General features: G+C 39.5%; 2 protein-coding genes across 2 annotated transcripts; one reads left to right on the top strand and one right to left on the bottom strand.

Moving 5' to 3' along the window:
• The first annotated feature begins 25 nt into the window (after positions 1-25).
• On the top strand, positions 26-3,891 carry pigb (phosphatidylinositol glycan anchor biosynthesis, class B). The gene is made up of 12 exons (XM_056765735.1): positions 26-285; positions 453-582; positions 691-808; positions 929-1,033; positions 1,214-1,344; positions 1,428-1,568; positions 1,659-1,710; positions 1,829-2,040; positions 2,110-2,174; positions 2,242-2,455; positions 2,893-3,073; positions 3,715-3,891. The coding sequence occupies exons 1-12, from the start codon at positions 168-170 to the stop codon at positions 3,847-3,849; spliced, it is 1,602 nt and encodes a 533-aa protein (XP_056621713.1). The 5' UTR covers positions 26-167; the 3' UTR covers positions 3,850-3,891.
• A 239-nt stretch (positions 3,892-4,130) lies between these two features.
• On the bottom strand, positions 4,131-13,551 carry ccpg1 (cell cycle progression 1). Its single transcript, XM_056765734.1, is given in 12 exon segments — positions 4,131-4,896; positions 5,396-6,122; positions 6,125-6,674; positions 6,837-6,962; positions 7,852-7,925; positions 8,077-8,197; positions 8,939-9,105; positions 11,007-11,217; positions 11,313-11,407; positions 11,625-11,709; positions 12,435-12,505; positions 13,414-13,551. Coding segments are annotated over 11 exon segments (2,403 nt in total). The 5' UTR covers positions 12,495-12,505; positions 13,414-13,551; the 3' UTR covers positions 4,131-4,709.
• Between the last annotated feature and the right edge of the window lie 1,054 nt (positions 13,552-14,605).

Genomic DNA, 14,605 nt, shown 5'->3' with positions numbered 1-14,605 from the left:
TTCCTTTGATTTGTGAGGGTCGGCGTGACGTCACCACTCAAACACGGAAGAGGATGCCGCTTCTACGTTCGAAGTAAATAAAACTCTGTAAATGCGGTAAAAATGACTATAAACGCCCGGTATCGAAATGCAGCACATTAGAACAGCAGTGAGCTTCATTTGGGGACATGGAGAAGATTCGCGATCGCTTTAAACAAAGCAAATCTTCGTCACGTGAGACTGTCAAACTGAGGAAAAGAAGCTCGACTCTGTACAGCACTGATGACGGCAGAGCAAACACACACAGTAAGAGTACTCACACTGGCATAAGAACACTACAAACACATCCTATTTTAATCACAATAATATAACAATTAAATAAACCTTTATTAAAACAATATTGCATATAAGTCAGACTTTTAATCAGCCATTAAATGAATGTTACTAATAATAGTTTTCTGGGATTTCTGCAGATGCCATTGGGGTCAGTGTCATTGTTTTTACAATTTTATTTCGTCTGGTGAACTGTGTTCTGGTCCAGACCAGCTTCGTCCCAGATGAATACTGGCAGTCACTGGAGATTTCCCATCGGATGGTCTTCAAATATCCTTGTTCACACTAACTGCTTCATCGCTGCATCCATCTGTGTAATATATTTCTAAAGCATATTCACTGTATAAAACTGTGAAGGACTTCTTTAACAATCCTCACGTATGGCTATGAGACGTGGGAGTGGAGGGAAGGAATCCGTGGATGCTCTTATCCGCTTCTGTTTGCTCTGATGTACAAATTCCTGCAGCTGATCGGTTATGACACAGTTCAACTCTTGGTAAGACCTTTGCCGCCTACAACTGTCTATTTCTAATCATAAAGAAACACTTCATTTGAATAATTTACAATGAAAAATGAGCACGGTGATCTCAACCTTCCTGTATGAATACCTGCGCAGGTGTTTGTTCCTCGTGTTTTTCAAGCGCTGCTGTGTGCGTATGCTGATCTGAAGCTGTACCGTCTGGTCCTGCAGTGGGAAACTCCGGATGTGGCCAAATGGACAGTAAGATGATGATGATGTACACGAGCGACACGTCCATCAGCCTGTGTCTGTTTTATATCACATATTAGGCAAATGGATAATTGATATGAAATACTTCAAGTTCATTGACACACTGCATGTTTCTTTATACGACCGTAAATTATAAGCAAAGCTTTTATTAACCCCCCTGTTGTCTCTTAGTTCTTCTGTCAGCTGTGCTCATGGTTCACCTGGTACTGCTGCACTCGGACTCTGAGCAACACCATGGAAACGGTTCTGACCACGCTGGCGCTTTGCTTTTACCCCTTACCGGGTTCCAAAATGCACAACAGGTTGATGACTCGGTGTCGTGGCTTCACAGTAAGCGGTGTGATGTCGAAAGTCTCCTCACGTCTCTCTGTTCTGTCCTCATCAGCTGGAAGTATTTGTGTCTGGTGTCTCTGGCTGTCGTCGTGCGGCCCACAGCGCTCATCGTCTGGATTCCTCTGCTGTTCTTTCATCTGTGCCGAGAACAGAACAAACTGAGACTCGTCACACAGCAGTGCTTTCCCATCGCGTAAATCTCACCTCCACTACAGCTGTGACGTTCAGGAAGATTGAACATGATGTGTTTTCTGTCTTCATGCATGTTTGTGTTATTCTTCAGGGCTCTTACGCTGGCCATCTCTACTCTGATCGACTCTGTGTTTTATGGAAAGGTACTTCTACTTTCCATCATGTCAAGTTGTTGAAATCAAGAACATAAATGGTGTCTGGAGTTTAGAGTGCACATATATCAGGTGTATTAAAAATATTATATGAATTGTTTATCTGCAGTGGATTTTTGTCCAGTGGAATTTTCTGAAGTTGAATGTACTTGAGAGCGTGGGAGAGTTTTACGGGACTCATCCGTGGCACTGGTACTTCAGTCAGGGCTTTCTGGTCGTGGTGGGTCCACATCTCCCTCTCTTTCTGCACGGATGCTCGCTGAGCTCCAAAAAACACAGAATCCTCCTGATAACCGTCATATGGACCACAGTGATATATAGGTACGCTGAACTCGACGTCTTCCGCTTTTATTTTCTGAAATATCTTTTAATGAAACCCTGTCTTCGCAGTTTCCTTGCGCACAAAGAGTTCCGCTTCATTTATCCCGTGTTGCCTTTCTGTGTCGTATTTTGCGGTGAGTATTTGTCAATTTGGGTTATTTGGGTTTAGAAACCGGTCTACATGGGCTCTTTTGTTTGCAGGCATGTCTTTAGCGAAGCTCCAGACGTGGAGGAAACCTGCTGCTGTCCTCCTGCTGGTGTCCAATCTGATTCCAGCGATATATACGGGTCTGATTCACCAGCGTGGAACTCTAGACGTCATGAGTGACCTGCAGCGTCTGTGTGACCACAGCGGGGGTCAGAGGTCACCTGACGTCCTGTTCCTCATGCCCTGTCACTCCACGCCACTGTACAGGTGACATTCAGCACCAGATTCAAAGTTTGACATCGGCACACTAAGAAACACTAACGAAACATTGAGAAAACATTTTTGTAAAACACAGCAGGATGTTATTGCTCAGCTGTGTTTCATTTAGGCTTCAAATTAATCTCAGGTATTTCTCCTACAAGTGCTTAAAACAGAAACAAATAAGACCGTTGTTCAAGTAAATGTGATGATTATTAAATGTGATGAGAAATGTGTTCATATCGAGAAATATCTCGGACACAGATGAGACTTAAGCAAACATTTCTCTTTCGTTCACTTCTCGGAGAAATAGTTGAGATATAATCGAGATCTCATCTGTGATTTTTCTTATGTAAGGACACGTCTATAATGATAAAAGTTCAGGGTGTTTTTAGGAATGAAAAGAATACGATTGTAGTTAGCCGTTTGGTGTTTGTGTTTTCCAGTCATCTACACTGTCCTCTCAAACTGCGTTTTCTGGAGTGTCCACCGGACCTGACGGGGAATAAAGAGTATGTGGATGAAGCGGAGATGTTCTTCAGTGATGCTCTGAGCTGGATGAGAAGATCCTTCTCCTCTCAGGAGATGTTGCCCACTCATGTGGTGATGTTTGACTGTCTGGAGAAGGTGAACCATACCCTGATATTTAACTGCAATAACGTTCAGGTCATTTTAAGGCAGGATAAAATTTAAACGGTTAGATAAGTTTTAAGTGATAAAAAGTATCTAATGCAGTGGGATTTTAAATGTATTAAATTTCTTAAATATCTATTAGATATGCATTTTTAATTAAAAAATACTTACTTCCAGATTAATAAATTAAAGCACTGAAGAACTGTAGATTTTGAGGTGCATTAGGCATGTGAAAAAATCTAATTTTCATATGACGATGCTGGAACTTGAGTTATGAATTTCTGAATTAGGATACAAGTAACCCATTAAAAATGTCAATATATAAAAGAAAAATAAATAAAGAACGGATAAAACAGCTTCAATTGCACACAAAAGGATCAGTGATAAAGAATCAGCATATCAGCAGATCTAGAAGAATTATGTATATTTAAAAGAAAATATTTAATTTTAGTCCAGATTAAAATTCAAACTATTTGACCACTTTTCTATTTATATCTTATATTAATGACAATCTACAATGGCATGTCTTATTGTTATTAAACAAAGTAAATTTTTAAGAACATTAGTCGCAGTTGTATTTTTTCAATCATTTGTACAATTACAAGACTGAATTTCTTTGTTTCTTTACCCTTCAGGAGATCGCTTCATTCCTGCTGGAAAACCGATTTGCCAAACAAGCCGAGATATTCCACACTCACTTTCCTGAAGGTCGAGTCGGGGAGAACATCGTAATATACGTTAGAAACCCTTCACATTATTTTACTGTTTGAAACCATCACACAATGTAAATAAAGCATTTTTGTTTGGTCTCACACCGTCTACTTTATTTGAGAACAGCACACAAACACTTTCCAGTGTAGATTCAAAGAGGACAGTGTTTTATGAAGCAATACAAGAGATTTATTCTGGAAACTAAGTGCAAGTTTAAAAGGTGAAGTGCATTAAGGTTCAATTAGAGCGTCTTACAGCAGTTTCCAAACACACGCTTACAGGAAATGTTACTCATGTTACTCCGACCATGACAAAACAGGAAAATCAACTGAGAACAACAAACATTTTAAACAAACTGTATTTTCTCTTCTAATGTGCATTTCCAAATAAAACACATACAGTAGCAGCCAATAGAACAGACCACTCAAAAGCCCTGTTATCTCTTCAACAAACAGCATTTTTAACATGTTTTTGCAATTACATTGCATGTTTTTATATGTCATAATAATCCCAAATCCTGTGAGATTAATTCAATAGAATTTATCATTTTAAAATCATTTCAATACAATTGAACTTGTTATTTGGTCCTATAAAAATGGTATAACTTATGTTTATTATCCATTAAAATTTCAACTGGTTTTTGGTTTATGATCAAAATGTAAAAGTAGTTTGTCCCACTTTTTCATCATAACTTAGTCTGAATGCTCTGAATGCCTAAAACAAGAATTCAATCTAAAGTGCAGTTTGGATGCTCAAACTCAAAAACAGAAAAAGAAGCACATGCACAAAAACATCATTCATCCAGCGCCAGAACGTTTACATTGTGCACCAAAATCTGAGAAAAGTGAGCCTAAAGTAGCTTCTCTAAGACAATTAGCCCAAACGTGTAGCATCATTAAGAAATAGCGTGATGGGTTCTCTAATATTTGGGGTCGAAGGGTAATGGCCCCAGCTCTATTTTAACATCTACAAACTGTCGACTGGAATCACGACCCGACTGCATCCATCTCTTTGCTCTCTGTGGACGAGGTCGCGTCTGCTTCCTCTGTTGCCGTTGGCAGTGACGCCATGCCTTGCCCTTTGACCCCGGCCTTTCTAAGGGTCGACTGTAAATTTACAAACAGGAGATTGTTTAGGGGTTTACCATTAAGCCTCATGCGTGGTTCATGCATGTGTCTACATGCGACTCTACTGTTTCTCAGACCTACAGACACAAACAAACAAACACGACATGGAAAGATTGAACAATTACTGGTGGATAAAAATGTTTTGAATTTGTGTTTCACTCAGGAATGGATCATAACAGTAAAATTGATCCGTTTTACCCTGATTGTGACTTAACCAGTGGAATGTTCCAACATTACGTTTATATATGATAAATACAGATGTAATTTACAGACGGCTTTAATCAAATTCGAAAGGATCGTGAATATCAAATATTTATGTGCCAATTTCAATGATTCTGCAGGAAATATTTGACATGTTTCATCCACAGTGCTGTTTTACTCTTAAAGCAAAAAGACATTTATGGCATATCAAAACATATATCAAGATATCACATTTTTATTATTACACAAGATTATAGAAACTCAGAGAACAGCTCACCTCGGTCCAAAGTATTTTAAATAAGTATCTCCAAAAATGTGCCTGTAGATATAATCGTCCAGATCTTCAAACACGTCGTCGTCGTGATATTCGTCCATTTCCTCAAGATAATCCTCAACTCCGCTGACAAAGTCTGTGAACAGCATCCGGTCGTGAATGAAGACTCCGTCGTGGAAGAAATTCTTGATGAAGCTCTCCAGTTCTCTCCAGTGATGGAAATGGCTCACCTCTTTCTGCAGGTAACTCCTTAGGAGTTCATTAAACTCATCCGCTCGGATGGGATCCATCGCCTTATTAAACAGACTCATAGACTCCTGATAAGCACAATCCAATACCCCCGAACAGCCTTTGGGCGGAGCTTTCTGAGCGCCGGGTTTGCGTGTGTTGCGGTCGGTGTGAAACGTGTCGTCGGTGGATTTGCGAGGGTGTCGGTGCAAAGGTTTCGGAGGTTGCGAGTGGATGTCTTCTGCACGTTTGTTGCCCTGCTCTTGCTGAAAGGTTTGACTTTGGGGTTTGGCGTCTCTTCTCTCTTGAAACCTCTTCTTCTGCTTAAACACGCTGGAGGCGGAGTCTTTAAACTGTCTGAACGTAGACGTCACAGAGTCGGAAAACTTCCTGAGATTTTCCTTCACCGCCTCTTTGGCTTTCTTGATCTGTTCTTTGGTGGAATTCTTGACGGCGTCGAAGGTTTCCTTCACCTTTCCCATCACCCCTTCCTTCGGGATTTCTTCTTCACATCTCTGTCACCTTTAGGTCTGTCCTCCTTTGACTCAACGTAAAGTCTCTCCCACAGATCCGAGCGCTGCTGCTCGAACTTCAGCTTGTTCTCCAGCTCCAAGAGTCGAGTCTGCAGTTTTTCTGTCTCCGCATCCGTCTGGCTCTCGTCGACGTCATCGTTCTGATTTAATTCCTCAAGTTCCTCTTTCAGTTTGTCCGTTACCTTTCGTTCTTCGTCGAGTTCTTTCCGCAGCATCTGAGCTTCAGCCGTCAGCGCCTCTCTCTGGTTCATGAAGCTCTTCAGCTTCTGTCTCTCCTCCTGCAGGTGACCCTTTAGCCTTTGGTTTTCTGTCAGGATGGAGTCTGTTCCCTCTCCTCTCTCCTCCAGTTCGCTCACCTGTGTGCGCAGGTCCCTCAGTTCCTCCTGCAGGGCCGAGAATGACGCCTCCTCTCGCTCCAGACGGATTTTCAGCTTCTGGTTTTCTGCTGTCAGGTCTTTCTGTCGGGATTCCATCTCACGCTTGGCTTGTGACAGTTTCTCATACAGATCCTGTCGCTGGGCCTGTTTTGAACCAGAGATTTAGTCATTGTACGTATCATCATGTTTACGTGTGATCATCTCAACACACTACAGTACGGAAATAACCGTTGAATTTTATGGATTTCTATCAGTTTCAGACGAGGAATCATGTGATTTTATTATGAGTTAAGACACATGTTATACCTGTAGCTCTTCTTGTTTGGCTCGAAGATGTTGGTTTTCTATACTGATTTTTGCCATCGTGTTTGTGAGACTCAGCACCATGTCCTGCTTCTCCTCCAGGTCTTCTCTTAGATCCTCAACCACCTCCTGATGGCATGAAGATCAAAGTCATTCAATCAAAGGCTTCAGAAAAGATCCATGCGTGACAATAACTACTTGGAAAAAAACACCAATGCACAGGGAGACTGAGACAAATGTATAAGTGTGATTTGGGCTATTGTATCCGAGGGCTGGACTGTATGATGATCAGTGTTAGGTGTGACTAGACACTAAGAATTAGTCAGTGTAGTTTAATAACTTTTCCCTTGAAAAAGAAAAGTAAGGGATAACTCTTATTCTACCTATAATTTAATTACACTTTTGATGTAATTTAACTAAATGCAGTGTAATTTATTCAATAGTGGAAATGACAATAAGTCTAACTTTAAAGTGTACGCTTTAATGTTTCCTTCTCACATTTGTTATACTTTGGTCAGTTAATAAGAATAATTGATGTAGTTATTTATTATTTATATGAATGATTCAAGGAGAGACATGAAACGGCTCTTAATTCACTTAACTAATCAAGGTTGATATAGAAAATAATTAGTAATAATTAATTAAATACCTTTTGGAGAGAGTAATTTGTACAGTAATATAATTACACTATTGAATATGTAACTAGTAAATTATAACTTTTTCAGAGTAATTTACCCAACACTGATGATGATATACTTTTGCTCAAGAATATCTATGTTAAGATTATATAGGAAATATCAGTCCTACCTTACCACTAACCTGACAATACAACGTGATTAGTTTAACTGTTTAAGTAAAAAGACCAGCACAGGGCAGAACCAGAAGCTTGAAGAAACTTCACCCAAGAGAGCTCAACACTGTTTATGTGAGTTAAACATTATGTCTCATTACATTGCCTTTTACTCAAATTTACTCGGAGATGAATCACATAATGTTAAAGTCATAGTCTTTGACGGACCTTATTGACAACGTCCATCTCACTCGAACGAATCTTCTCCACAGTCATCTTCCGTTCCTGAATCTCAATCGTGCCTGGAACACAAAAACAAACACACACACTTCTACATAAACACGTTGTAATCTTAATCATGGATTTTCTGATATAAACTGATTCTGTCAGTTCTCTTCAAACTCTTTTAAACACTACAAAAAGAAGCGGATGACAGAGAGGAGGATGGCTCACCGCAAAAGTGTCCGAAGCCCATGCTGATGGCGATGAGCAGCGCTAAAAGAATACATTTGTTCAGCATGCCGCTGATCTGACCGCGAGCGGCCGAACGCTGGTCCACCTGCACCTGAATCTCCTGATGAACAACAGAGACGCGTGTAAACATCCTCATAGCCGTTATAAAAGATTCATGGCTGTCTGTAGCATGAGGCCTAACAGTAAGAACGAACCGATGACCCAGAGAAAGTTGACTTCTGCTGATTTTAATGTGTTATCATGGAAACAATATCCAGCAGGTTAACAAAGATGATGGGGAGTTCAAGGCTCGACAAGTTTAAATGGCAAACTATCATAAAACCATGTAAAATTCAATGAGAGAGAAACATTTATTCTATACGCCTGAAAACTAAAAATTTTCTTCTGTTGAACAAGAAAGAAGATATTTTGAAGAATGTCCAGTAGGAAAGCAAACAATTCTTGGGCACTTTTGACTATCATTGTAATTTTTTTTCAAGAACTCTTCAGTTTCAAGCATTCTTCCAAATATCTTCTTTTGTTTTTCTTTATTCATGACACTTTTTTCCTTGAACATAAACCATCGAAGACACAATTGGAAAAATAAATAAAAAATATATATTTATATATTTAAAAAAATATAATATTGAATAAAAATAAAAAGAGAGAACATAAAAATAAAACAATGTTTGATTTAATGAAAAACAGCAACATTCTCTTTCTCTCAAACACCTTTAAAACCTTTAAATAGAATCATTCATACATATTTTGTGAATTTTAAAATGCATGAAAGAATATTGGCAAGGCCTGTTAAAAAAGAGCCCCGATGATGTATGCATGATGTCATGATTGTTTACGGCACCTCATCTCGTCTCCTGTGAGTCTCCTGCGGGTCTCCAGACTCTGAGCCTGTTGTGCTCCTCCTGACTCTGCGTCTTCTCATCACAGGACTGCTCTTCGTCTCATCCTCCTCATCCTCACTGCTGCTGTTGCTGACGTCTCGCTGCACGGCCTGATCCACAGGGAAAACTGGGTGTGGACAGAAAACACACACTTTATTAAAATCAACACACACATGCTCGCTTCCAGAATCCAGTGTTGTGTAGAGGCAGCCAATCAGATTAAAACCGATGGCATGTTTTACACTATGAAGACATCACATGGGCTGTTTTCAGGTGAACCAGCTAAAAAACCCATGAAGGTCATTTCATAAAACCACACACACAGCTCTAATGTCAATGCAGTATATCAGTACAGAAGAGCTCAGCATTAGAAAGCGTTTCTGCACGCCCGCACACACCTTCAGAACTAAATTAAAACCGCTGGTTTTGAGCACAAGCACACTGCAACACAGTCATGTGTTTTGAAAGTTGAAAGCCGTGCACATGCTTGCTTTTCTGTGAATACATCTTGTTTATATCCATTATTCTCAAACCGTAACTGGAGCAATAGGAGTTTCACAAATTCATATATATATATTCTCCAGCAGTCCTGGGTAACACATCTACACACGTTTTACATTTCGCCGTTAAGAGTCACAATGGTTACAAACTCTTTCTCTACCACTCATATTTTAAGTGTCAAAAAACAAACATATAATAATATTGTTACTTTTATATAATAACATTAGAAAAATAATAAAATTATTTCTACAGTCTGAGTTCCTCAGACAACATTAATCATGTTTTTTTTGACCATTGTGCAGATTTCACCATCACGGTGTGAGTGTGCTTTGAATAACTCCAGTGATGTTGCTCTGCGGTTGCTAAGGTGTTTGGGTGGTTGCTAGGGTATTCCAACGCAATTGGTGGCATTTACGTCAAAAGATCTCAACACCAACAATGAATCGTTCATCACATCAGTGTGTGTTACTAGATCTTCTGATCTCTGGAGAGATGAATCAATGCTTCTTGTTTCACCACAGCTTTCCACTCAAACCGGTGAGAGGATTTGTTTAAATCACCATCACTATGTCTGAGTAACGTTATTCATGTTTGGCACTACTAGTTCATTCACACTCCTCTGAACACATTTGTCAACACGCTGTAATTTAGGTCAGCCAAACACATACCTGTGGCTTTCACACTCTTTACACATGTGATCTAAGCGGCAGTCATTGGCTGAGAGTTTCATCAGCCAGCCGAATGTGGCACAACCTATTTCTGCCATATCACTGAACACACACACACACACAGGGCTTTTCCTCAGAGGTTAATCATCATGCTCACACCCCTCGAGCACCTGAGAGAGAAAGTGAGAGAGAGTCATGCAGATGACTCCCATAATCCCACAGCGTCCTGGAAAATCCCCATCCACTCCTCCACCAACCTGCAGCTCGCAGGAGAAAGAGAGAGAGAACACTGACGCTCAACCAAAACTGATTTCACAGTTCTCTCACCAAAATCAGAAGAAAAACACAAATGTTATTTTACACAAAGTGAATAAAGCCCAGATGAAGACGGTTATGATGTTGTAGAGTTTATCTGAAAATGAAAACTCATCCTCACGTCTTGTCAAACCTGTGTGAGTTTCTTTATCTTCTGCACAACACAAAAGGAGATATTCTGAAGAAAATTGATAACCCATTTCTCAAAATATCTTCTTTTGTGTTCCACTGAAGAAAGACTCACATCCAGGTTTACAAACACATGGGGGGAATAAATGATGATAGAATTTTTTTTCTGTTCAACTATGCCTTTAAATATGCTTTATAACCCTCCTCAAAAATAACTGTAATGTAAGAATTTTTTCCCACTTTTAAGAGATGTGACTTTACAACTCTTAAAATAAGTAAACAAACACACAACGGTTGGTAAAAACACGGGGAATACCAGTAATGTTTTCAAAGATATGTTCCAGCTCTCTTGGAATTCACCTAGTTTTCACCCTCTCATGGTCTATAGTGACAGATGAGTCTGTTTTCCACTCACTTGTTTCAGTCTCTCGAAACGTATACTGGCTGCTCGACGACGTTCCAAGATACAGCTCCTCACATCCCGTTTCCTCCTCCTCCTCCTTAGCAACAGGCTCCTCCCACACTGCGATCTCTGCCTCCCGTGCGTCTGCCAGGGTTATGATGTCAGAGTTCTCACTGGAGGAGCAAAGCGTCACGTGATCGTCTCCACCCGCTTCTGCTTCCACCTACAAGAACAAAACTGCTTATTTACACCAGAGCTGCTCACGTGTCTCTGTGTAGAACAATAAAACAGGACCAGAAGTTTTCAGGTTCATCTTACCTCATGGACATGCTCCGCCTCCACAGTCGTCGCCTCCTCCTCTCTCAACGTGAGGTCCAGAGAAGACTCTCCCAGACTCTCCTCGCCCCGTTCGGCTGAAAACAGGTTGAAATGTTTCAAAGTTGTCCAACCACTCTTGATTGTTTAAAAGGAATTCTATTCATTCACGGCCCTTCAGCTTTTGTGTGATGACACCCAATAATAATACTGCATATCAAACACATTAATACAGCGGTGAATTCATATCACTTTAAAAATGAAATAGTTTTGAACTTGTAAATCTTGTTTTCAATGACAGATCGGAGTGCTCACCGACAGGTGTGTCTGCATCACGCATGACCTCTCCCTCCTCACATTCACCAACATTATCAGGACCCAGCGTCTCTATATCTGAACCCTACATAATACCAAACCCAAGTATGAATAATCAGTTTAAAAGGCAAAAATAATCAAGAAATATAATTCTATTTACATTACAATGATAGAATTTACATCAAAATAACTATTTGGTGTGGGGCGACTGTAATATTCATGCAAAAACAAGACTGAGATGCTTCATTTTTTATTTCAGTACATCAAATTTAGATTATACCAGTGCTTAAAGTCCCCCTGAACCGGAAGTTGCGATCGTTTTCCCTATTGTGACGCATTTCCGAGTGAAATGCATTTTTCGAATGAAAACAATAGTGGGCACAGCTTTCGTTTTTCTCTGCGATTTGATTGGATGTGTAAAGATAGCTGTTGCATTTTGAAATGGAACTGGCAGCAGATTGACAGTTGAGGGGGAGGAGTTAACGGATGCTCCGCCCAAGCCGGCTAACATTCGTCATTTAAAATGGATAATCAGGAAGTGGATTTTCTGATAATAATTAAAGATTATGAGGGTACACGAATTAAAAAAAAACAATGACCTACATTGATAAACTATTTACCCTAAACGCTGCAATATTTCATAAAAATCATGCATTGTAATTTTTTATTTCACTTTTTTATGTCAAATATAAATTTGAACTTGAATATTCTTCACATGTGGTTTCTCCGGTTACAGTAAGGATTATGATTACAAGATTACAATAAACAAGATAGTTTTGATTATAAGTAAGAAGTGAAGTAATACATCACCTCATTACTGATAACAGTCCATCCACATGATGATTCTGTGTCGCTGGAGCTTTCAGACATCTTTTAACCAGCTGGACAACAAGAAAAAGGGCAAAACTCTTATTTTAAGATGACTAAAAAAGATTTTTTTGCTCTGCATGTTTTTCCCAGTAATAGCCTTCAGCTGACCTCTCAATATTAACTGGGAGTGTCAGATCGACCTGGCCTGTGGCTGGTAAATGATTATTCCGCATTTGTAAACCAACAAACAGCTTAAAGAAACATTTAAAGTATGAAAAAGAGATTTGAAACAGAAACCTTCCGGTTTCAGACCCTATTACATCCAAAATGCTTTGAACAACAACACTTCATTCTTCAACATTAGTGTCAGAATTTAACAGAATAAATCGCCACAAAATGGTAAGATTAGAGTTTTTTTCTTATAAATTAAACTAGATGAATCTGATTATTTCCCTCATTTGTTTTTCAGGAAGACTACAAAAATAATTGGTTACAAACCCACCAGAGAAACAGAAGCACATACCACCAAAACCACTGACCCCATAACAGCCTTCATATCATACTGAAGTGACCCAAGACAGCTTTCCCAGTATTCATCCAGTGTCAACCACATGAACAATGACATCTGGATGTCTTTAGTGGACTTGATGTGACATCTGAAGTATTTTAACGCATTCACGAAGAACTAGTCAAACAAGACCACAGTGAAGGATTTGCAGACTTAACCTTCTGTCAGACACACTAAACCCAGCAAGACGCTTGTACTGGAAACTCCCATCATCTAAAATTAGATGTATGTTATATAATCGAGCATCAGAACACCTTAAAGTCAACATAATATCTTGCACGTGAACTCAAGTGCAAATGAGATTGATATTGAGTCACTCTAACGCAACACACCGAAATACGAATGAGGCACTTTTTTCATGTCTTATAATAGATGTATAAAAGGTCAGACTACTAAAACTTTTATCCTTACCTGTTTCAAAGATAAACTGCGCCGAGATAAAGAGAGAAATCAAACGCTGTCTGCGCCAATCTGCCATTAAACGAAACCCTCTCTAACTGAGCCAAAAAACATCAACATCACATCATATAAACGACAACAAGGCGACGGCGTGGGCAGGAGGATTGTGGGAGTTGACGTTTTATAATCAAGCAGCTCCGCTTTGACGTCATTCCGGCCGTCAGCTCTCTAAACTACATTTCCCATGAACCCCTGAAAGCAAAGCGCTAACGTATCCTGTGAGTGACTCAAAAACTTTGAAACGTATTTATTTTGCGTTTTTTATTTATTCATCGTGTCCTGTTTTATGTGTAGTGGCTTTATTTCATTGCTATGCATGTTTATTTCTCTTTGCTCAAAGCAAGATATGAATTCCCCTTATTTGCGCGCATGCGCCGGTGACGTCGTCGTCATTGCCATAGAGACCTCAAAACTTCACGCAGAAGAGTCTGATCGTCTGCTGTAAAACTGGTAAGAGTTTTGAATATTTAGAAAAGTATTTAAAAAATGTCATATCTGTATTGTATTATAAAACGTATTATAATTTAAAAAGCAATAACGAAAAATAAATAACGCGTAAAATACAATGGAAGTACCGTTCAATTTAAGGAGCGGTACAGCAATTGTAATTTACCATTATAAAACATCATAGCAAAATTATTAATGTAAAACAATATTAAATAAGAAAGATATAAATATTAGTTGGCATTGCGTTACTTACAAATGTCTTATGTGTTTACAAAAAATATTTTTCCCTTTTTTATATTGACTTGCAGTATTTCATCATGTCTGATCCTGAGCATCCGAAGACTCCATGTGTAAACCCAGGGAACCCAGTTTTCTCCTGCATGCTGAAACAAGGACCTCCCTCTTCACCTGAAGATCCAACACTGGCCAGATCTCAGAACCTGATGTTCAAAACTACATCCAGTGACTACGGTTCCCAGGCGCCCACATTTGAATCCTCACCCTGTACCTTTCATCCCGTATCCCAGACGTTCTCGAAGCACCTTGGAATGTGTGGGATGTCCCGAGACAATTCCTTTAACACAAGCTTGGATCACAGCCTGCTATATGTACCCAATTATAAAGCAGGATTTAACGGTCAGCGATCATAAATCACTTTGCTTGAACACTCATCCTTTCGTAAACTAAAGTGTATTAA

This window comes from Triplophysa dalaica, chromosome 14, assembly GCF_015846415.1.
Source record: "Triplophysa dalaica isolate WHDGS20190420 chromosome 14, ASM1584641v1, whole genome shotgun sequence".
Lineage (NCBI taxonomy): Eukaryota > Metazoa > Chordata > Actinopteri > Cypriniformes > Nemacheilidae > Triplophysa > Triplophysa dalaica.
This window is presented reverse-complemented; position numbering and strand designations above follow the sequence as displayed.